The following is a 21,353-nucleotide window of genomic DNA, read 5'->3' on the forward strand; positions in this document are numbered from 1 at the left end:
TATGCTTAGATAAGATTGGCATTGCGGAGGAACAAATAAGCACGGAACTGCAACCTCTGAAAATAATTAAATTTGTAAACATCAATCAAAATATATATAGGCCATCAACAAATTCCTCCCAGTGCACATCCCAATCAACAGCAATTTGGCCGATACGCCTCTCATGTTTCTTTACTTCTTCTCCCGAAGGTACACCCCCGTCAGCATCGATACTGAAATCAGTTTGAATTTGATTCAGATATTGTTCTAACGGACTCGTCCTAATTAGTCGAGGAAATATTTAGATTTTCATACAAGACAGTTATCCTATTAGGCTGAAAATTACCGTGAAAGTTGTTGGCTACTTCAACATCTTCTCTATCCATTGTCTGGTGTTTTTATTTTTCAATAGAACAGCCTTTCTCATTCTTTTTCTTTTTGATGATTCCTTTTTTTTGTTGTGATCTGGGGGAACAGATGAACTTTGTCGTTTAACTTTGAGAAAACTTTTTTTCTCTTTTTTTTTCTTTTTTCCCTCTTATAATCTTTTTACTTTTGCAAATATAACTCTTTTTTAAATCTTTCAACAGATCATTTTTCTTTTGCGACATTTTCTTTGTTTGCTATTCAATAACACAATCACATTCTGGACGGAAACAGGTCCGTTTGCTGATTTGTACAACACGCTGATTAACGCGCGTTAACAATCTGTTAACTGATAAGAATCCGATTTCGAAAAAGGGAGGGGAATTGGGGGATAGCAAAATGTTATTGCCTTCGTGCGACCCCAGCGTCAGAGAACGGAAACCAATTCGTTCTACACCCCTCAAAACATCCGTTTTTGACCAACACGGAATCGGATAAGTATCAGTTCCCTGGCGAAGACTGTGTTGTTTTCCCAGGGTCGTGACCGTGCCGGTATATTTTTTGTGTCCCGTGGGGCTCTTTTTAATTTTTGCCCATCCCGGTCAAATCCGTGTTTTTTTTAAATCTTTTCATCCCTTGTAAGAAAAACTGCCCATTTAGCTCCGGGTTACAGTCTTAGACATGTAATGGAGTAAAGTTATGATTTTAAGTTATTCAGCTTTAGCCGTCGCCGCTAACACAACCAAACGAAATTTGTATGAGTTTGGGTGAACTATAGCGGAATCAAAATAGAAAAATAGCTTTATTTAAAGCTGAATAGCTTATAGTCTGATCAGAACAGCCAAAAATGTCGTCATCCGCCAGGAAGGCAAGGGAAGAGTGATAAAAAATGGCGACTATGCTGGTTGGGAAATTGGCCAAATCAGCCCTTTACTAGATTGCTTATAACTCAGCCAATCAAATACGGAAAAATAATTCCTTTTTGATTTGCATTTAGGGGTGGCCGAGTAATTTTTGGGAGAATTTTTTGTGGGGGGGGGGGGGGGGTTCGGGTTTCCCAAAAAGCGATATCGAAGACCCCCCTCCCCCAAATTGTCAAAATTTGAAAAAACCCAAACTTTAACAGAAAATATCTTGCGAACGGCAGAGAATATTTGACTTCTGAAAACACAGGCGAATTCGGAGTAGAAAACTGGATAGGCCTGTATTTTTCCAAATTTTTACGTTCCATAGCGAAATGGGAAAAAAGGGTTCCGGGATTTTTGTGCGCTTGAGTAGTGGATTGCTTGTTAAAAGGTCAAGATTGAACTACAAAAATACATGTAGTTTCAAATTGATTTTAATGTTAGTAAAAATTAAAATTTGGAGGAAGGGGTTTAGGAGAAGATTAAAAAAGTTAGTAGAAATAATGTTCATGAAAAAAGTGTGTTGCAATTTGTTTGAGGTCAAAGTACTATTCTGACCAGACAACTAACCATGATAAAACATATTGGCAAAGTAATTTTACAGTCTTAAACATTATTATCTTCATTATTTTTGTAGACAAATAAAAAAATTTTAAGACCAGTACATCTCTAGGAATAATGAATTTACGGAGGGACCGTCCGCCATAAGGTCCCTTGTAAACTTGTAAGCTTTTGGTGTCTTGACGAAATGTTAAGCATAGCTTGTCCATCACGATTTATTTTATTACAAGAACGTCGTTCATCAAATAACATTCAACCTTGGCAATATGATGAATAAGAGCATAAGGAACATTTAATAGATGTAAAAATAATTTGATTTCCGTAAATTTATTTCATTATAATACTTTTTGCAAATTTTACATTATATATTGTATTTTTTAAACAGTAAACGCAAACATTTTCGAAGATGTTTTTTACTATACAGTCATGCGTGGGTGCTAATTTCCTGAGCAAGCAAATTGCTCTATATGTTTTTATTTTAAATTAACGGACGGTATAGCTGAGGAAGCTTACTGTTCCTCTAATTTTTTTCGTTCTGGTGGGAAAGTTGAAAGAGGGAAAGGGAGGGAAGAAGAGAATGGAAAAGCGCAAAAAAAATCTAAAAAGGGGGAAAGGTGTGCTTTTTAGTATACCTTCCGTAAATTTTATATAAAAACATACAGAGCAATTTTCCTGCTCAAGAAATTTACACTCATGACTATATAAACTATAAACACAAATAACAAAGTTCATGAAGAAAATGTGATGATGCGACGTGCTATCCGTTAACAATTATCTTGACTCTTTGTTTTTTCTTTGGCGCGAAAGAAAATAAAGGGATAGGAGCGGAAAAAAGGGGAATAATAAAATTTCGTTTTTCAACTTGAAATGAAACCAAGAAAATATCAATAAAAAAATTGAAAATCAGACCTGAAATAAAGCTAACGCAGGCAAAAAAAAGGCCAAAGTGGCCTAATTGCATAAGGTCCTCTCGGCTTTCCAAAGTATTTTAAAACAGGCCAAAAGTACTTCAGAAAACAAAAACAAAAATCTGTACACACAAAATTTGTTTAAAAACTGTAGTACTGAAAGGACTGCAAAAACAGCGTTTTTGCATAAGGTCCTCTGCTTCCAAAGACTTTCGGTAGGTACTGTACGTCTGTAGGGGAGACTGGAGTAAGACGGGGCGGTTTTCGTTTGCCCCCTACAGTACCTACCGGCGAAGTTGGTACTGCGTACCAACTTCGCCCGTTTATACATGGCGTCTTATGGCACTACGCAACTTTATTTTTTATTTTTTTATTAGCAACCTAGTTGCTGTAGTGTTAAGATTTTTGGAGAGGGGGGTCACTACATAACTGTTAACACGAAAAAAATACGCCCCCCCCCCCTTTATGTACATTTCCCTACCCCCTGGAACTGGCGCCATGCGTAACCGCCGAGCAAAACTTTGGGCAGTTGCCGTGCTTTTCTTATGGCGCTACCAAAAAAGGGCCCTGTTTTAAAAAAATCATAAAAAAATAACCGCTATACCTACGCACTTCTAGCTTTTACTAAAAGATGAAGACCAAGTTTACCTACATTTTAAGTAATTCAATAAATTTTTTTGTTAAAGTTTAGGGGTGTAACAAAAATAAAAAGAAAAAAACGGCAAAATTTTCCCCGAATGATGAGTCTCTCTAGTGGTAGGCATAGCAACTTCTTGTTCAGAGACGAGAAATTTAGCGTAACAATTCAGTTTCTTTTTTAACTCATAGATGTCAATGCTCTCATGTTATAAAAAAAGGGGAGGAGTTAGGGGAGGAGCAATGGGCGTAGCTACATCATCCACAAGAGTCTTCAAAGCCCCATCACAGATAAAGACCACTGGTTGATTCTCTCCATAATAGAATTAAGCAATTAACATGGGCAACTGTCGCCAACATTCTTGCTACCCTTCCTCCGATTTCTCCCACCCCCAAAATATAATTAGTAAAAAGTAAACTAGGTTATATGGGCTTTAAAACTAGAGTATTTGGGGATTTTAAGGCTTTTTCGTTATTATACAGCATTAATTTTAAGATGGCGCATACTGCCATAAGCGCCGTGTTAAACACGGCGGAAAAATGTCGACGCGGAAACCGATACTAAATTCATTTAAAAATAGTAAATCTACATAAAAAACGTTTAAATTTTAAAAACACATTTATTAACATATCAGCTTTGATTTTTGTACTAAAAACTATAAAATATTTTCAATTAGACCACCATTTCCCATTTTCAAATTTTCAATTGTAAATTTATATTTCATCCCACCGTCCGATTTCGTCCGTTTTTTTTCACTTTCTTAAAAAGTAAGTATAAATAGTGCTCATTTAAAAAATTTCTAATTCTCTATGACCCCATGTCAAAATAAGATACAAGTTGGGCAACAATCTTTTCTATACCCCTGATCCAATCCAAGTCTCCCCATTTTAGCAATTTGGGAAAATGGCATCCCTGTACATTAAAATCAAACCCGTGTGAGCGCCAAACAGCAGAAGACGCCAATCTCGTCAACGGTTTTTTCAAAGTTTCAACTAGTGCTGGTTTCAATCAGTTTCTCTCTCTTTCAACTGTAGTGCAAGAGTGCAAGACTGAGCGTGAAATCGTTCAACTGGAAAATTGGTACTATAGGCGTAACTACCCGTATTTTCACAAGAAGATATTTTAAAACAGTGTTTAAGGAATCATATAGAAACTTCAAAAATTTAATTAATAGTGAAAATCTCGTGAATATTCTATTTCCAAAGTGACAGTCGTCTATAATGCGTGATTGTCAACGTGTTCCCACTGCCAGAAGTAAACAAATTTGGACAAAGAACTAAGTGGCAAGAATCTCAAATAGATATTTAAAAATGAAAGGTTCAGCATCTTCTGCAGGGTCAAGATCAAATCAGAACCCACGATGTACTACCACATCATCTTCTTCAACAAAGACACCACTTGAAGGCCACCTCAAACCAAAAACACCTGCATTAATAACACCAAGCCCTAAAATAGAAAGAATGGAACGAAGAGAAAAATCTAATGCTCTAGAAAATGTACAAAGAGATCTCTCTACAAGGTGTGGAGTCCAACAGTCAAACAAATTGAAAGTTCCATTTACCATGAATGAAAGACACTCTACTGGAAGTCCCAAACTAAGCACACCTATTAGGTCTGGTCCACGAAGCTCTGAAATATCTATGTCAACAATTGTGAGAACACCTGAAGTTTTTTCTACAGTACGTTTTGAAACCCCAAAAAGAAATCTTGCTAGTGAACAGGGTGGCTCTGGAGTTGAAACCAGCAATTTAGTAGTTGCTGTAAGAGTTCGTCCTCAAACTGATAAAGAGAAAACTGAAATAGAAATGAAACCTGTAATTAGTGTAAAGGGAAATGAAATGAGTGTGCTGACAGATTATGGGCAAACACACTCTTTTACTTACGATCACTGCTTTTTGTCAAATGCCGCTTTTCATGACAAACAACATGATCAAGACAAAGTTTATGAAAGCTTGGCAAGGCCATTACTTTCTCAAGCCTTCAAAGGATTCAATACCTCGTTATTTGCCTATGGACAAACAGGTTCTGGGAAGAGTTTCAGTGTGATGGGCAATATTGGCAGTAAAAATGAATTGCATGTGGAGAGTGGAATTGTACCACGTTTTTGCCGCGACCTTTTCCAAAAAATTGAACCACTTACGAGGAATCCCGCTGATAACTTTTCAATTGAAATTCAAATAAGCTATTTCGAAATTTATAAAGAGAAAATTCAAGACCTTTTGTGTCCTGCAAGTAAATTAGGAGGAAGCTTGCGCGTTCGTGAACACCCACAAAATGTAAGAAAATTATTTTTCTGTATTCGTCTCAAAAATTTTTAAATGCAACTATTTTTGTACAGGGTCCATATGTAGTTGATCTTTCGAAGCATGCAGTTAATTCGTTTGAAGAAATACAGCGTTGGCTTGTGGTTGGAAACCGGCAACGCGCAACTGCAGCAACATCTGCAAATGAACATAGTTCACGTTCTCATGCTATATTTACCATCACATTAGCACAAAGTAAGATATATTTATTTGAAGGAAGTCTAAATATACTTCTGATTTTACAGGACGATCATTAAAGCAATTGGTTAATTGCAAAATTCTTTTATGTAGGTCAAGAAGAAAAGTTAGATGGTAAATCGCACCAAGTTCGGAAGCAGAGCCGCATAAATTTTATTGATTTAGCTGGAAGTGAAAGGGTAGCTTCTTGTCAGTCCGTTGGTGATCGCCGAGAAGAAGGATTAACTATCAATCAATCGTTGTTGACTTTGGGACGAGTTATCACTGCTTTAGCCGAACAAAATTTCGTACCCTACAGGTTAAAATTATTCAAAATTTATATTGAATTCCATCTAAAATTTTTCTGTGGAACTAATTTTCTATCATATTTTAAAACAGGGAGTCGGTATTGACTTGGCTTTTGAAGGAAAGTTTGGGCGGTGATTCAAAAACAGTAATGCTGGCCACTGTTAGTCCATGCGCAGCTCACATAGAAGAAACGTTAGCAACCTTGCGTTACGCTTGTCAGGTTAGCAACATTTTTGGTAACTTATGTCTCTGAAAAAATGTTTAAATTGGAAAACAATGTAGGCTCGTAAGATAGTCAACACTGCAAGAATTTGCGAGGATCCCAATTCCGTTCATATTCGTCACCTACGTGATCAGATTAAGCTGATGGAAAATCGTTTACATGAGGCCAATGCTCGTTCGTCGGATGAGACAGCTGTAGCGGGTAGCAGCGCCAACGAGTCTTCCTCGCGTGTTCAACAACTTGAAACTGAAATTCAGTGTCTGAAGAGTCGTTTGGCAGATGTCGAATGTCAAAAAGATATTTCTTGGCAAGAAAAGGTGACTCAAGCTGAAATGAAGCGAGCTGAAGCGGAAGAAGCTCTAGCGAACTTTGGTATTTCCAGTGTAAAAGATCCTAAAAAACCCTGTCTAGTCAACGTAAATCAGGTGAGCATCAGTAATAAATTTTAACTGCACTATTATAAACTGTAGGCTTACTTCAGTTTTTTTTTTCTCTAATTCATCCTATAACGATTACATTATATAACGAAATTGCAACCTTGATATTTTTAGATATTTGTATAAAATAAATCGCGTGTCATTTTTAATGGAATGCCTTTTTCGTAGGATCCGTTGCTGTCTGGAACTCTTTTCTTCCCCTTGAAACCGGGGCAAAATTGGGTGGGTCCTCCAGTTTGTTCGGTTGAGCTACCAGCTATCCAGTTAACCGGTGTAATGATTGAAGATCAACATTGCTGCATTGAGCTCTCTGGAGATAACCTTAGACTGACTGCAAACGCGGAAACGTATGTAAATGGACAGCTGGTTACTTCAACTGGAGTAGATCTTCGCCATGGGGATCGAATTATTATTGGTGGAACCCATTATTTTCATTTGCACAACCCAAATGATTCCCAGTTTCAGGGGAAGAAAATGAATAACAATAAGGTAATTTCTTTGATCAATACTAAATATATTTGAGTGCTTACACATTTTACCCCAATAGGTTTCCGATTTTGAAAATGCGCACGAAGAACTGAGAAACTGTCAAGAAAAACGCTTGCAAGTAGCTATCAAAGAAGCCCAAGAAAAGGCAAGGGTTTTGTTGATAGCCGAAATGGAAGAGCTCCGCCAAGAAGCGGCTTTAGAAATCTCTTTGCAACGCCATAGTTATGAAGACGAGATCGCGTCCCTTAATCGGGTGTTGCAAGAACGGCAATCCAATGATATTCCTTCGCCACTCCTCGCTTCACCTTCTACATCGAAGTCTACGAACTTGGAAGAAATTGAATCGCTCCTTCGAGATACACAAAGAAAACTAGCTCAACCAACAAAAAACTCTGAAGTATAACCCATTTTTTGTGTGTTCTAACAATCCTCATAATCTTGTTTTAACTCCAGGAATCCTCGTTTGTGATTCAATCCATGTTAAATGAGACCAATGCCATTTGTCGACGATTTCAACAGCCTTATGCTTTCGTTCGGAAAGAGGCGCTTACGGAAGACCTACAGCCATTGATATGCGTTCAAGATCGGGATCGCCAGCTAGTAATGCACTGGAATGTCGATACACTGCGGCAACGTTTGGAAGCGCTGCGAGAAGCCGTCGATGAGACAGGGGATTTTCCCGTTGATGCTATTTTCGAGAGAGGCGATGTGTGGCAGTTGGAAGACGGCACTTCTGCACTATTCGTCCCTGCCATCAAAGAAAAACTGGATAAACTGCTTAAACGTCACGACAGCAGTATGAGCGTTCTTGATGATAGCCGATTCAGTTTCGATTCTTCTAGACGCTCCAGCTTACTTTTCTCAAGATCCCCAACGATCAACACTGGGACAGCTGACACATGTAAAGAACTGATTCACAAGTTGGGTGACGGCGACTTGAATTCCACATTTTGTGTTGCTGCTTCTTCCCTTCAGCGTGTGCTGGATATTCCTGATCGCACGTACACTTTTGTCATTCCACTCACTGTCCACGCCCACACACTTTTAGCCATTTACCCAGCATTAGTCAGCTTTTTCGTTCACAAAAGAGACGTACCATCAAGTATCCGAGCCAATTGGATACAGAGTACCAAGGAACTTGGACGTAAACTACAAAATTCCCTAGAGTTCGTCATGCAGGTTCGTTATTCGGTACAAGTATAAAAATAAAAGTTCACAAATGATTTAAGTTTATTTTTTTATCCTTAGGGTATTTCACTGGACTCTGTTGGTCTTTTCAACGATTGGGTCCACCGAACGCAGGACTCACTCAATTCCATTCTTGCTAGTTACTGCGAGCTCTCTGTCGTTTTTTGCAACGAAGTTCCGAATTTGGACGTTATCACGTCTGCAACCGCATTCACGGGATTTGTTTCAGCTCAAACCAAAGTGCATCAAGCAACCATCGGTTTCGCTGACGATGTCCGGATGAAAATTGCGCAGCTTCCAGATGAAAATTCGATCGATTATCTAGACAATTCCAGTTTGATGACGAGAGATTCATGGCTAGTGAAAGCTTCTCACGACGTCATAACACAAGTTCTAATCCTTCTTGAACAGTTTACGGAAAACATTGACAGTAAATTTTTGTGCGAAAAGGACGTCGCTGCCATTCACTCGAAATTTCATCAACGAATTGATATTTTGTTGCGCATGGCGAATACTGTCGAAAACTTGTTGTCGTATCTGGAACTGGCCGATCTGACCCAAGTGAAACTGTGTGCCGCAGCATTGGAAGTTCAGGCCACCGCTTACGCAAATCAAATGGGTGTCTCTGCAGATATAACGTCAGTCTTGTGCGATGTTTCATTCGCAGTAAATTCGGTGCACAAAATCGTAGCAGAAAGAAGAAGGATGACAGCTCTGAGAAGAGGGCGGGACATAAGTTATAGTCCACTCCCAGCGCGGCTACTAGCCTCAACACCCCGCAAGTCCTCACACTTTGATGACGTTATTGAATCCGAAATCAGCAATTCTACATTTGAAACGGTATAGTAAAATTCACATAAATTTAAAAACTGAACCAAAAAATATGATGTCATTTATTTTAGGTGGAAAGCGATGAGTCCTTGGAAGAAGTGCCTATTTCACCGTCAGCCATAAAGAAAGCATTACTTTTTCATACTCCTTCGAAATCGAGTTTGAAACCGAACGGAAGCTTAAAACGCCCACATAAATCTGTTCGCTTTAATGTTTCAGAGATGTCACTTTGAAGATAGCACAAATTCCTGAATTAATGTATTTGGAGCTTATGCATTTCACAATTATCCGTAATATAAGTCTAAATGTGCTTTTTTAAAAAAATTCTCCTACTTGCATGTCAGATTTTCCATACTAAGTCTTTCTTGGCGATATTGTGTATTATATTTCTCGCGATCTAGTTTAGAACTACTATTTTGTTTCGTCTGAAAATAAACAAAACTACCTATCATTTTGATGCGTTCCTTAATTATGATTACCGTTTTCAAGGGAAATAATATAGGACAGCTATTACTTGCAATTCTTCTTACAAATATGAAATATTCGTAAAAAATGTCTGATTTCTTGATAATGTCTAGCGTAAATGTCTTGAAAATTTCAAGAAGGTCATGCCAGACGGAAGGGTTCCCGGTTCCCCCTACTTCCAGGCCTGCGTCTTTCGAGAGACAATGCGAACAGAAGTCTAAAAAGCCGTTAAAGTGTGTTAGGGTTAAAACCTCGTGCAGACTTCAGCCTTTTTTAGCGTTTTACCTATTACGTATGACGTATTTTCGGTTTAAGCAACCGTAATATAGAAGACAACTGGCTTTCCGTTGGGAAGAACCGGTTGCTTAAACCCTCTACGATAAGTAAAACGCTCCCAAAAGGCTGTGGGCGGAACGAGGCTTTAACACACCGTGGGTTACCTTCTAATACACTATTGCATAACAAGAAGGGGAGGAAATATGCAAACTACGTCTAATTTATCGTTTGAAAGGCACATTTTAATTTTTAAGTTGATAGACTTAAACATCCTAAACAAAATTCTAGCTAGGACCTTCAAGTGTACTTTTAAAGGAAGTATTTATTTAATTTCATTTATTAGATGTGACGGGGGTATAAAATAGCCACAATAATTCAAATACCAGATAATCTAAAGAAAGTTCTCTTTTTATGTCCACAGCTCTGGACATACTTCATTTGCAGTGCTTAATGCGGAAACAAGACCCTTCCAGGTTCGCCCTCGGGTATTAACGTGCAAGATATCAGTTAAAAGCTTTTGCTTATATTTTCAAAACAATTAAAATGTAGGAATTTCGTAAGATTTTGTTTATTGTAATTTCCTGGATTTTTTTTCTTTATCATTTACGAAATAAATTTATTATTATTTTATCATTTATCATTTTACGAAATTCTTGAGTTAAACTCAGACAGTGGCCCAATTTCTCCATCACAAGGGCTGAGGTAAAAAGGCAACAGTTCAGGTTACAAGATCGAAGCCATATTTTAGGAAAAAAGTTTGAGGCAAGGCAACAATTCAGGGAAACAGATGGAGGCAACAATTCGAGAAAAAAGATGGAGGCAATTAGCTGCAGTCGATGTTTAAGGACGTCAAGTAATTAAGATCTTCAGACAATCAGTAAAAAAGGATTTGTTTACTGATTGTCTTTAAGCCACTCCCTCAGCTCCCTTTCATCAGGTATATCCGGGTTGATCTAAAGAGAATACACAAGAAAAAAAAATCCCGATGAAAAAAACTGCTGGAGAAATATTATTGAGTTTAAACTAACCATGATTACCGAATCATCGAAGGAGTCTAGGAATATTTCTCCACTATCGCGTGCGAATGCAGAAACCTTAACACCTCCAAATGCAACAATGGCGTTATCCAGGCTACTGAGCTGAAATAGCTTTAGCTTTGCGACTGAGTGCAGTACCCACGGCTGAAAAGTTCTTGTCCCTGCGAAAATAAATAACTTTAAAACTGTCGGAAGCAAAATTTGTCTGATTAAAAATTTCACCTCAAATCAGCGTAAAGCTCTTCGGCCGAGTTTAGAACAACAGATTTAACAGAGCTACCATCAGAGCGAGGTGACTGGCCCGCATTTGATGAGGCTTGAAAATTTTCTCCTGGAAGCTTGACTGTATCTAAATAACAATGAAACCACAAAATGCAAGTAAAATAATTGTTTTACTCAGAAGCTAACAATACTTTCTTACTATGTTTTATTCCATGGAATTCGTCGATAAGACCCTCATAGGTCAACTGAGTGACAACAGGAGTTATCAAATCTACAGTCCTATCAATGATCATGAGAGTGTCGAACAACGGAGACATGGGGGGATCACAGTCTACCCCAATATCACGTCGCATTCGAGTCATCAATTCGAATACGTTACGGGCATGGCGCCCCTTACCCACAACGTTGGGGAAAATGCCATATAAACTTTGGAGGGACATTAACCCATGAGCAATTTGGTGTAAGGAGATGATTTCATTGTCAACATATAAATCCTGAGAATAAATTTGAAGAAATTGATGACAAGCAATCCCTTTCAAAGTTTGGCTCATAAATAAATACCTTGAAAACATTATCGAGTTCCATTGAAATGACATCACTATCTAGTGGGAAAAAATCAGCAGGCAGTTCATCAATAGAAGTAAGAGTTCCATACACTCCTTTGTCCTAAATGAAGTAATAATTTTGTCAACAATTTCTTCTTCGCTGATTTAAGTAACTTTAACCAACCTTGAGCCGCTGTTCACATACTGCACTTCGTCGGGAGACAAAAATTAACTGATATTCCTTACTAGCAGAATGTCCTTGGCTTTCTTCGCTGAAATGTAAATTAACTTATTGTTGACTATTTAAAGTTAAAACATGTAGATTATTCATACCTGTGCAAGTTATCGGCAATACAATCCATCAGCTCAACTTCAGGTCTTGTGATGAACAGCATATTTTTAACAGATATGGAAGGCAAGCGCCCAGGTTTTAACTGAAACATTTTTACAACATCTAGTTCCTTAAGAAAACTGTATTCTGCCACCAAACCAATGGGGCCAGTGAGTTGTTCATCCCAAAATATTGCCTAGCATAATTGATGAATTTACGTACATTTCTTAAATGGAATAGCACACACCAAAATACCTTTGTTCCACTGAACTTCTCTAAAAGAGAAACAATATCCTGTAACAATAACAAAACTGTTGACGAAATTTATTTTTACTGAACAAGACATCAACAGACTGTCAACAGACAACCTAATGGATTTTGTGGTTGTCCTAAGTCACAAAAAGCTAATGACTAAATCCGCATAAAATAAAATAAAATTTAGTATTACCAATGCTCATCTTCTCCTGTCCTTAACTTTCTTTCTGAAACAGACACGTGCACATCCAAATTTAGGTGAGGACGATACATATTCATGTCTAACTTCTAATCATTAGCCTAACAGTCAAAATAAAATTTATCGTGAGGCATTACAATTATGGTAAATTATTTCAGTGCTTACCATACATGATGACTACTCATCATATGGTATTTATATCAGTGAGTGACTCACAGAAATGGTTTAGTGCACTATGAAAATCAAGAAACCCATTTTATGGTCATTTTCCTGGGCGTCACAACAAAATCAATGAGTGACTCACAGAAATGGTTTAATACACTACCATGAAAATCAAGCAAACCCATTTTATGGTCATTTTCCTGGGCGTCACAACAAAATTAGTTAGGCAAACAAAATACGTAAGAAAACTCAAAATAATAAATGATATTGCGTTGATTTACCCTTCATGAAGCATTTAGCTATGCGAAACAATTACAATGACAATGATGAATAAGGTAATCCATAGTATAGTCTTTTGCCTAAGAATTGAAACAGGAATGTTGAAATTATGCGTTACTTTAATAATTACAAATTGCAAGCTAACCATGTCAACATGATGACGACGTTCGGTAACTGACTAACTGATAAATCAGACAACAAAAACAAAACAAACAGACAATCGAATTGATGTTGTGGTTGTCCTAAGTCACAAAAAGCTAATGACTAAATCCGCATAAAATTAAATTAAATTTAGTATTACCAAATGAATCGAAACTTACCTATCCGCTGAGATAAATTACTGTAAGTTTACACAAACAGTTTGAAGAAAATCGATGCAGTAGTTTAGATTTCTATAAATTTATTCTGATTCTGAATTAAAGGTTCTGGAAGCCTGGCCCAGAACAGCGTACACTCCCCCCACATCCCTCCCCCTCCTACACACCCAGACACCCGCATTTACTTTAATGCCTTCTGGTAGTACAAGTACTACCCTCAGGGATAAAAATTTGCTGTGATTCGAGAGTGTTAATAGCTATGAGGTATCCAATAACAAATGCAAGCTACAATTTAAAATAGTAATAAAATATTAGAAAAAGGATTTAGATTATTATAATTTAGAAGTAAAAAAATCACTAAATCAGCAAGAAAAATGTAATATTTTATTAATTTTTTTTTTTGGTTTACAATTCGTCAATGCGGCAACGTCCCAAGCTTGACGATTCGAGCGATTCTGAAAGTTGAAAAAACTGCTTGAAAATGGCGGATTTACTTGAAAGTAAGTTATCTTAACTGCAAAACGTAAACAAACAATTAAGCTTTGACGGTTAATTATGTTTTTTCTTTAAACTCAGTTTGAAAATCTTTTGTAGTTTTAATAATTTATTATAAATTTCTGTCTGATACGATTTGGGTTAAGCTCTAGAACGGCTCCTTACTTGTTTATATTGTTACCTCATATTTGCTTAAGTTTGTAATTTCTCATTCAACCAATTGTTATGAAAATTGAGCATTAATAGATTTTCCAAATCAATTGAAGTACATTGTGTTAAGAGTTTTACTTAACTTTAATATTTATATTTGAAATTCTGTATAGCTGAATCTGCAGAAGCTTTACTTTCATTCAAAAATGGAGGATTCAAAGTGAAAAGAGAGCTTGATTTTGGAGATGACTCAGAACAGGCGAATCAAGCAATGACTTTAGGCCCAGAAATGTTTGGATTAAAACGGATCAGTGATGTAAATTCATCCTCTAGTTCAAAAATAACTGGGAGTACCACTTCAAATCCAATCACATTGAACAGAAGAGGCATTGTAAGTGAGACTATTTGGACTTTATTTGATTATATGATGTAATAAATTGTGGAAACTAATTTTTATTTTAGCCAGCAAGAATTCGAAAAAAGAATCCATTGTTCTTTGATGATGATACTATTGTCAACCAATCTACTAATAAATCTCCAAGGAAATCCACAAAATCCAACAGTGGTGTTAGTGGATCATCTCATTCAAACCAGTTAGCACCTCAAGTTACCACTTCAAAAATAATAAAGAGAGGTTAAATAAATTATTTTAAAAAATGTAATCATGATTAACAGTAAATTGTGTTACAGGCCACACAAGATCTGCACCTGGCAGTGCAACTGGTACTCCGGAACGTCGCAGTGGATCAAATGCTTCGACGCCGCTCAAAACTACTAATCGAGTTAAGGCAAAGCTAAAGAAAATGAAGGTTAAGCCAGCTTTTAAGGTAAAATTTTTATATATTAAATATTGCCAATAATTGTATACTATATCATTTGTATTAGTTGCCGGAAAAGCAGAAGAGTGAACCTTTAGTTGTTGGACGTCGTGCTCGGAGTATTGTGGCCGCGGCCGCTTTACCTTCGGTTGCAGCAACAACGGCTGAGCAAGAAGCCGAAGACTTGAAAAAACTTGGTGTCCGCTTACGCAATTTACTTAAGTTACCCAAAGCGCACAAATGGGTCTGCTATGAATGGTTCTACAGTAATCTAGACCAGTACGTTTTTGTGCCATTTATTTTATACCTTGCATGGGGAAAAAGAAATGGTTGTAGTTGTGTGTTTCGTCGATTTCCTTATAATTTGTGAAGCACTCCATTTTGCTGTAACCGTTTTTTTTTTTTAATTATTATTATTTATTTATTTATTTTAGAGCATTGTTTGAAGGCGACAATGACTTTATGCTATGTTTACGAGAGTCATTCCCCAGCTTGAAATTGCGACAGCTTACTAGATCCCAGTGGTGTACCATCCGTCGTCTTATGGGAAGACCAAGACGTTGTTCTCAGGTGCCTAAATTTTTATTCATGCAAATGGCTTGTCCAGTTTCTAACATTTTCTTATCCAATTTTTCCCCCTCTTGATTCATTTTAGGCATTTTTTAATGAAGAAAGAGGAGAATTGGCCAAAAAAAGACAGAAGATTCGTTTAGTTCAACAGCGCAAAGTAAGCGATATGGCATCTCTTTGTAGGGATTTGCCGGATCTTATCCCTATGCCTTTGGTTATCGGCACCAAAGTGACGGCCAGACTTCGGCAACCACAGGTACACTTAAGCACAATACTTCAGCTATTTACTTAAATTGTTATCGATTTTTCGTCAGTCGACGGCAATCTTGTGTGATCATACCAAGATGCCGTTGGTCTAATGAAATGCCGAAGTATTTTCGATTCCCTTAGTATATATGAGATGATTGCCGTAGTTATTCTAAGTGTTTTAAGATAACAGCGCAAGAGTTTGAAGTGGGTATACATAGCTCAATAAAAGAATATGTGGAGTGTGACGTTAAAACTATGACCTAGTGACTATAATTATTTATGATTTAAAAAGAAGGAAAAATAAATACGTAGTAATTATTTATTTTTTTCTTCCCATTAAAGGATGGATTGTTCGTTGGCCAAATCGATGCCGTAGATACGTCCAATAATACATACCGCATCACATTTGATAGACAAGGATTGGGAACACACTCTGTTCCGGATTACGAAGTTTTGGTACGTGTAATGTTCGTCTTGACAACGAAAGACATCTTCAACTAAAAACAAATTTCCTTGTTAGTCGAATGAAACAGTAGACATGATTTCGATATCGAGTTTGGCTCAACGGTTTCGCCCTCGCCCAGCTGTTTTACCACCGACCCCCGCAATAATACCACTGATGGCTTCACAGCAGCAAACACTAACAATCTCGAGTCAACATCAACAGCCCATTAAACAGTCTTCCCTTGAAGTTGCAATGCCTACTTTATCTTTAACTTCACATGTCAGTGGCACACGAATTGGACACACTTCTCATTCTGATTCTTCAAGTTTAGTCAGCGATCCTGTCTTGGGATCGTCTAATTCAAGATTGACACCACAAGAAACGACGTTTGGCTCCTTGCCCATCCACGTTCTGACACCAATCGTAAGTCCTTTGAAAATCTGCGTATTATTGGAAATTTGTAACATATATTTGTTCTATAGGTACGACTCTCGAAGATTTTAAATATGAAAAAAGATAAGGTTAGAAGACTGAGAGATATGAATACAGAAGTTGAACGCCGAGAGTCAGTCGGCGAAACTGTTGCACCCGATTTTCAACGACGCTATGCTCGTACCATCCTTGATTTGGAAGAATTGAATACGGAACTCAACAGCCTCCTAGTTAAGGTCAGACAACAATGCCATGAGGTATTTTGTTACTTTTCGATCTGAAATAGTCACATTAATAACTCTTTGGAATTTTTATCGTTTAGATTGCTCCGGATTCAGAGCATGGTCTATCCCCATTAGCTGGGCCAGATAGTATTCGCCAACTGTGTTATCAAGAAGCTAGAGATTTGGTTGAAACTCAGTTGGATACTCGAAGTGGTTCACATCCAAATGTTACCTCTGCCCCGATTATTGCACTTGTCACTGGTCTCACATCTTTAATGCTCCAAATCAAGGTATTTGTAATGTATTTATTCGCTCGTGGTTATTGTTACTGCGAGTTTTTATTTGCTAGATTTTTTACCGATATTTTTAGTTGATGATTTATAGTTAACTATATTGTAGTAAATTAAAATCGATAATCAGATTGTCGTTTATGTAAACTGCAACTCTTTACTTATTTCAATACTTTTTTTTTTTCAGTGCCTTGCGGAAAGTGAACGCAACGCTTACGAGCTTCAAGCTTTACACGACTCCTTAGATGAACTGCGGAAGTCCTTAGACAAATCGAATCTAACTTCTCTTAGGAACCATGTTTTAGTTCACGTGCAGCATATCCAATCTGGATTGTGTAACTTTGACCACATGACGCCGTTCAACGGTACCGAAACTAATGCACCTGCGGTCACCTCCACCACTAGGAACCTACCGTTACCCAATGATAACGATAACCATTAACTATTGTTGAAACAGAAATAAATTAACTCATGGCGTAGAAAAAATTTTGTTAGACATGTCTCTGAAACCTCTCGTTTAACAGTAAAAAAAATCTTCAATCAATTCAAATGTAAATAATGCGAATCAGATTGTCTAGTAAAATACCGAATGATTTTCAAATGTTCAGTGAAAGACATTTTTAAATTACAAAAGATACACACATAATAAAAATATTCATTTAACAAAATTTTTGATTCCCTTTATCATTAAACTCTTTAATGAATATAATACAGAAAAACGCATTGGGTTAAAACACAAATATAAATATAGCAAATATCTTTTTTTTTAGGAACCAGAAACGCCCTTTAAAAAAATCAAAGTTGGAGGAGAATTCATGCAATTTTAAGGGGTGTTCGACCGAACCGAGCTCGTTTGAGTTTATTCTTTAGTAGATTACTCCTTTATTTGCACTTTGATTGATGTAATTATGAAGGCATCTCCTAGGAATGCGAGGTTGCAGTAGGAATATGTAATAAGACATTAAATACAAGCAGGACAAGATGTTTTGTAACTATATTAGGATAGAATCCAATGAAAAATACTGAAATAATGAAAATTAGTCTAATACTATTATGGTGCGACCTTAGGTGTACCGGTGGGGGCTTCAGCCGCCACCCCACGTCGCACTTCGCTCTTAGCTTAAATTTTAGCATTTCCTCAATGAGTTTGAGAGATTAAAAAATGATGTCTCTTTGGTGTGGCTGCATCCCCCCCCCCCCCAGCAGCGTCTTAAATCAAGCACAAAGCTCATTGCCATAAAACATTTAATTTACATCGCTGTGATGAACTCTGCGTAATGATGCAGAAAACATGAAAACATGAGATGTATTGTAAACATCCAATACAAAATAATGAAATGCAAATAAGACGCTCATCTGACTATGTCTGGAGGGCATTATGGGACAATGGAAATGTTTAATTTTACTTCCCCCAGCATCGTGTCAATTTTTTTTACAGACAAAATTCGATAAACAATTTTAAAAGGAATTGCTGGTTGGTTTAGATCAAATAATAGTTATCAACCTAGTTTTTTCAAATCATTTTCGGCATCGTCGAGAGCAACGCGGATTTTACAGTCCATCGCTGACATTGACGGCAATTCGCAATTCCCACACGTTTTGGTTTGGCGGCTGGTCAAAAGGGCGCTCGAAATGAGGATAGGACAGGCCATCCTAAACTCCATCTGCTGTAAGGCGATGGTGATCTCATGAACTGCGACAAATTGTTCTAGGTGTCGCATTAATCGAAATACCCTTAAAGCATGGATAAGTTTTTAGTTTTCCCCCTGAAAAATATATATATATATTTTGTTTTACCGAAATAATTGGTTTTTTCTCTTTTTGTCAGCAAAAAGAGAAAAATTTGCCTTTTCCTTGTTCTTTTTCTTTTTTTCCCATTTTTCCTTTCCTATCTTATGTTTTGTCATTTCGCGCCCAATCAGCGTACAGCGTTTTAAAGATGCTGTACGCTGATTGGCCATTTTGAACACAAATTTGATGGAAACGCAGGATGTTAGACTGCTCCATTGAACATGGTTAATTGATTTCATTTTAAAGATGTTTTGTTGTTGCAACTGGTAATACTGAGCATTCACGAATTCACGCTTGTTTTATGGGAAAACCCCAAATAATACACGGAATTGAAATGCAAACAAAAATTGATAATAAAATGATTCTTTGCTCTATCTTCACAGCGGTTAACGGAGTTCCTCCCCGTTAAGCGTTAACCTAATATTAACACAACATAAACAGAAAGTGAACCACAGAGTGTAATGCTAGTAAGTTATTGACATAAATTTGGACTTAGGATAGTATGATATATATGATAGATCGATTCCATTGATTGTAAAGGAAGAAACCAACGGCCATGGTGCAACGGCTGACGCTGGCCTCAAAACATCAATCTTCTTATTAGGAATTTAGGACTACGATAAGAATATCTTGGACGTTTCAAAACCTGACAATTCTTTCAGTTTTTCTTATCTTTGTTCAAACTAAGAATACAAGTTCAATTTGTAACAATTAAATAATATTGCTGAATATTTTTTGCTCTTCGGATCCTCCATTTGCTTTTTTTTTTACTTGACAACGTAGCATTCGAAGCAATAACAGCGCGACCGCGACTGCTTGGAAATGTTACTGTTTGAATAAAATAGGGATTGGCTTGGCACCGCATAAAGAAATTGGGCGCGAAAAATGGCATTCATTATTGGAGGTAACCGAAGCATAACCCTTTGGAGTGTATACCGTGTGCTAGCAAAGTTAAAAAAAAGCTGCCCCCTCCTCATCTAAGTCATCTTGTTATTGAGTTCGAAACGTTTTATTGGAAGTGTGCTTACCCTCTCATTCTCATATGACTTACGAGTCACGACTAGAGAACATTCAGAACACATACACAGCCATACGATTTGTATATCGCTTCCTTGCTCTCAGATTTTGAGTGTTAACTTCGTTTTAAATACTGGTAACAAATAAAAACAATATTTCAAATATTTTTAGATTGATACACTATGTATAAATACCATCCTATTATACAGTGGAAAAGTTTAGTTTTGTGCATTGATTGGACATGGCAAAGCAAAATGATGATCTGCGCGAAGCTTGTTCGAAACTGAGAGAAATTATCACTAAAAACCAGATTCGATTGGATGCCATACAGAAAGAAATTGAAAAATCTAAGAAGCCTAGTTCGACAATCAGTAATTTACAAATTCAACAAGCTGGTCCTATTGCAGCATTCGAAACAAGGAAGCAGGGTCTAGCTTCCATGCAAGAAGGACTTACAGTGTCTGATTGCCAGCCCAATTGTAAATTACACACATTAAAGTTTATGATGGTTGTTTTACAAAATACTAATTTTTTTTATTGTTTCTGCATAGTTCCAGACAATAAGATGATTTTGATTAAATTAGCTAGATTGTGGCAATCACGTTCAAAAACAGAAATCCAAGAGCTATTAGTGGAAGAAAAACTAAAGCAGGCTTCACTAAGGGCAGAGAGAGAGAGGTAACAACTCCTGTATATTCCCTAAAATTTCATTCTGATTTGCTAATGACTTTGTATTCAGAGCTGTGAATTGTTTAAATGAAAACAAACAATTATTAGAGGTTCACTTAAAGGAGAAAAGGAGTCTTGAAAATAAAGAAGAAGAGCTTGAGGAAGAGAGGGTTTCAGAACTGAAAGAAAAATTGGAAAACGCGAAAAGACAGTATGGGGAAATGAAGAATAATTTGGTACAATTGACTTTAATTAGTAACTTAGCACACTGTAAAACTAACCAGCAGTCATTCTCTTTCATAGAAAAAAACAGTTGGAAAATATTTTCCTGAGCCAGAAATCCCTGGATTCACTGGAGTATACTCTCTTTTGAATGCAAGTTTCCTCTTCTTCATCTATCTACATTACTCGAATTCTAAGTTGACGTACACACTATATTTCTTATAGGACTTGACTAAACGCCTTTTAAACGGAGAACGAGATGCGTACGTTGAAGTACAAAACACTTGGCCTTATTACTTGGAAACATTGGAAGCAAATGGAATCATTGAGTACCACCCGACTGATCGCTCAAAAGTAAGAGTTATTGATTTTTCGGATGGTCGACTTGGTAAAACTGATTGATTCAAAAAATGTTTCAAATTTAAAAAAATGTTTCAAATTACAAATAAATTGCTAACACAGCCCTTCAGTTTTCCGAAGATTTTTTTTTTTTTTTGGTACGGGTGACCGGAAAAGTGCGTGATGCTTAAATGAATGATTAAATTTGGTTCAAAACTTTATCAATGCTACAATTCACATC

At 36.9% G+C, this 21,353-nt stretch overlaps 4 protein-coding genes across 6 annotated transcripts; 3 read left to right on the forward strand and 1 right to left on the reverse strand.

Annotated features, from left to right (window-relative positions):
- Positions 1–4,276: 4,276 nt before the first annotated feature.
- LOC124196735 (kinesin-like protein KIF14) lies at positions 4,277–9,764 on the forward strand. The gene is made up of 10 exons (XM_046591916.1): positions 4,277–5,632; positions 5,695–5,854; positions 5,951–6,155; positions 6,236–6,365; positions 6,428–6,793; positions 6,974–7,294; positions 7,353–7,691; positions 7,748–8,473; positions 8,543–9,322; positions 9,385–9,764. The coding sequence occupies exons 1-10, from the start codon at positions 4,667–4,669 to the stop codon at positions 9,544–9,546; spliced, it is 4,155 nt and encodes a 1,384-aa protein (XP_046447872.1). The 5' UTR covers positions 4,277–4,666; the 3' UTR covers positions 9,547–9,764.
- A 1,168-nt stretch (positions 9,765–10,932) lies between these two features.
- LOC124197392 (vacuolar protein sorting-associated protein 33A-like) lies at positions 10,933–13,318 on the reverse strand. 2 transcript variants are annotated; one of them, XM_046592834.1, is made up of 12 exons: positions 13,230–13,318; positions 13,087–13,164; positions 12,809–13,005; positions 12,638–12,744; positions 12,445–12,578; positions 12,192–12,385; positions 12,043–12,130; positions 11,875–11,979; positions 11,513–11,807; positions 11,314–11,440; positions 11,092–11,252; positions 10,933–11,007 (listed from the first exon to the last, which is right to left on the reverse strand). In XM_046592834.1, the coding sequence occupies exons 6-11, from the start codon at positions 12,299–12,301 to the stop codon at positions 11,186–11,188; spliced, it is 792 nt and encodes a 263-aa protein (XP_046448790.1). In that variant the 5' UTR covers positions 12,302–12,385; positions 12,445–12,578; positions 12,638–12,744; positions 12,809–13,005; positions 13,087–13,164; positions 13,230–13,318; the 3' UTR covers positions 10,933–11,007; positions 11,092–11,185. The 2 variants fall into 2 exon arrangements, with proteins under 2 accessions (XP_046448790.1, XP_046448788.1); XM_046592832.1 differs by having other exon boundaries at positions 11,083–11,252; positions 13,230–13,317.
- A 513-nt stretch (positions 13,319–13,831) lies between these two features.
- On the forward strand, positions 13,832–17,560 carry LOC124197393 (protein lin-9 homolog). Of its 2 annotated transcripts, none has more exons than XM_046592835.1 (12): positions 13,832–13,901; positions 14,220–14,437; positions 14,509–14,680; positions 14,737–14,873; positions 14,932–15,143; positions 15,299–15,434; positions 15,520–15,690; positions 16,026–16,139; positions 16,204–16,551; positions 16,611–16,817; positions 16,883–17,074; positions 17,262–17,560. In XM_046592835.1, exons 1-12 carry the CDS (start codon positions 13,883–13,885, stop codon positions 17,514–17,516), a joined length of 2,181 nt encoding a protein of 726 aa, XP_046448791.1. In that variant the 5' UTR covers positions 13,832–13,882; the 3' UTR covers positions 17,517–17,560. The 2 variants fall into 2 exon arrangements, with proteins under 2 accessions (XP_046448791.1, XP_046448792.1); XM_046592836.1 differs by having other exon boundaries at positions 16,611–16,796.
- Positions 17,561–19,643: 2,083 nt separating this feature from the next.
- On the forward strand, positions 19,644–21,237 carry LOC124197476 (centromere protein K-like). The gene is made up of 6 exons (XM_046592969.1): positions 19,644–20,018; positions 20,092–20,361; positions 20,434–20,560; positions 20,622–20,787; positions 20,855–20,926; positions 20,999–21,237. The coding sequence occupies exons 2-6, from the start codon at positions 20,124–20,126 to the stop codon at positions 21,173–21,175; spliced, it is 780 nt and encodes a 259-aa protein (XP_046448925.1). The 5' UTR covers positions 19,644–20,018; positions 20,092–20,123; the 3' UTR covers positions 21,176–21,237.
- Positions 21,238–21,353: the final 116 nt, after the last annotated feature.

This window comes from Daphnia pulex, chromosome 7 (assembly GCF_021134715.1).
Source record: "Daphnia pulex isolate KAP4 chromosome 7, ASM2113471v1".
In the NCBI taxonomy this organism is placed as follows: Eukaryota; Metazoa; Arthropoda; class Branchiopoda; order Diplostraca; family Daphniidae; genus Daphnia; species Daphnia pulex.

Excerpts from the sequence above, each read along its gene's own strand:
- LOC124196735 (XM_046591916.1), top strand. The coding sequence starts at position 4,667 with ATGAAAGGTTCAGCATCTTCTGCAGGGTCAAGATCAAATCAGAACCCA. Across the intron at positions 5,855-5,950 it reads TACCATCACATTAGCACAAA|GTCAAGAAGAAAAGTTAGAT; the intron begins GTAAGATATATT and ends TCTTTTATGTAG. Across the intron at positions 6,366-6,427 it reads CCTTGCGTTACGCTTGTCAG|GCTCGTAAGATAGTCAACAC; the intron begins GTTAGCAACATT and ends AAAACAATGTAG.
- LOC124197393 (XM_046592835.1), top strand. Across the intron at positions 15,144-15,298 it reads TTCTACAGTAATCTAGACCA|AGCATTGTTTGAAGGCGACA; the intron begins GTACGTTTTTGT and ends TATTTATTTTAG. Across the intron at positions 15,691-16,025 it reads CCAGACTTCGGCAACCACAG|GATGGATTGTTCGTTGGCCA; the intron begins GTACACTTAAGC and ends TTCCCATTAAAG.
- LOC124197476 (XM_046592969.1), top strand. The coding sequence starts at position 20,124 with ATGGCAAAGCAAAATGATGATCTGCGCGAAGCTTGTTCGAAACTGAGA. Across the intron at positions 20,362-20,433 it reads GTCTGATTGCCAGCCCAATT|TTCCAGACAATAAGATGATT; the intron begins GTAAATTACACA and ends GTTTCTGCATAG. Across the intron at positions 20,927-20,998 it reads GAGTATACTCTCTTTTGAAT|GACTTGACTAAACGCCTTTT; the intron begins GCAAGTTTCCTC and ends TATTTCTTATAG.
- LOC124197392 (XM_046592834.1), bottom strand. The coding sequence starts at position 12,301 with ATGTTTCAGTTAAAACCTGGGCGCTTGCCTTCCATATCTGTTAAAAAT. Across the intron at positions 12,131-12,191 it reads ATTGCCGATAACTTGCACAG|CGAAGAAAGCCAAGGACATT; the intron begins GTATGAATAATC and ends TTTACATTTCAG. Across the intron at positions 11,808-11,874 it reads AACTCGATAATGTTTTCAAG|GATTTATATGTTGACAATGA; the intron begins GTATTTATTTAT and ends ATTTATTCTCAG.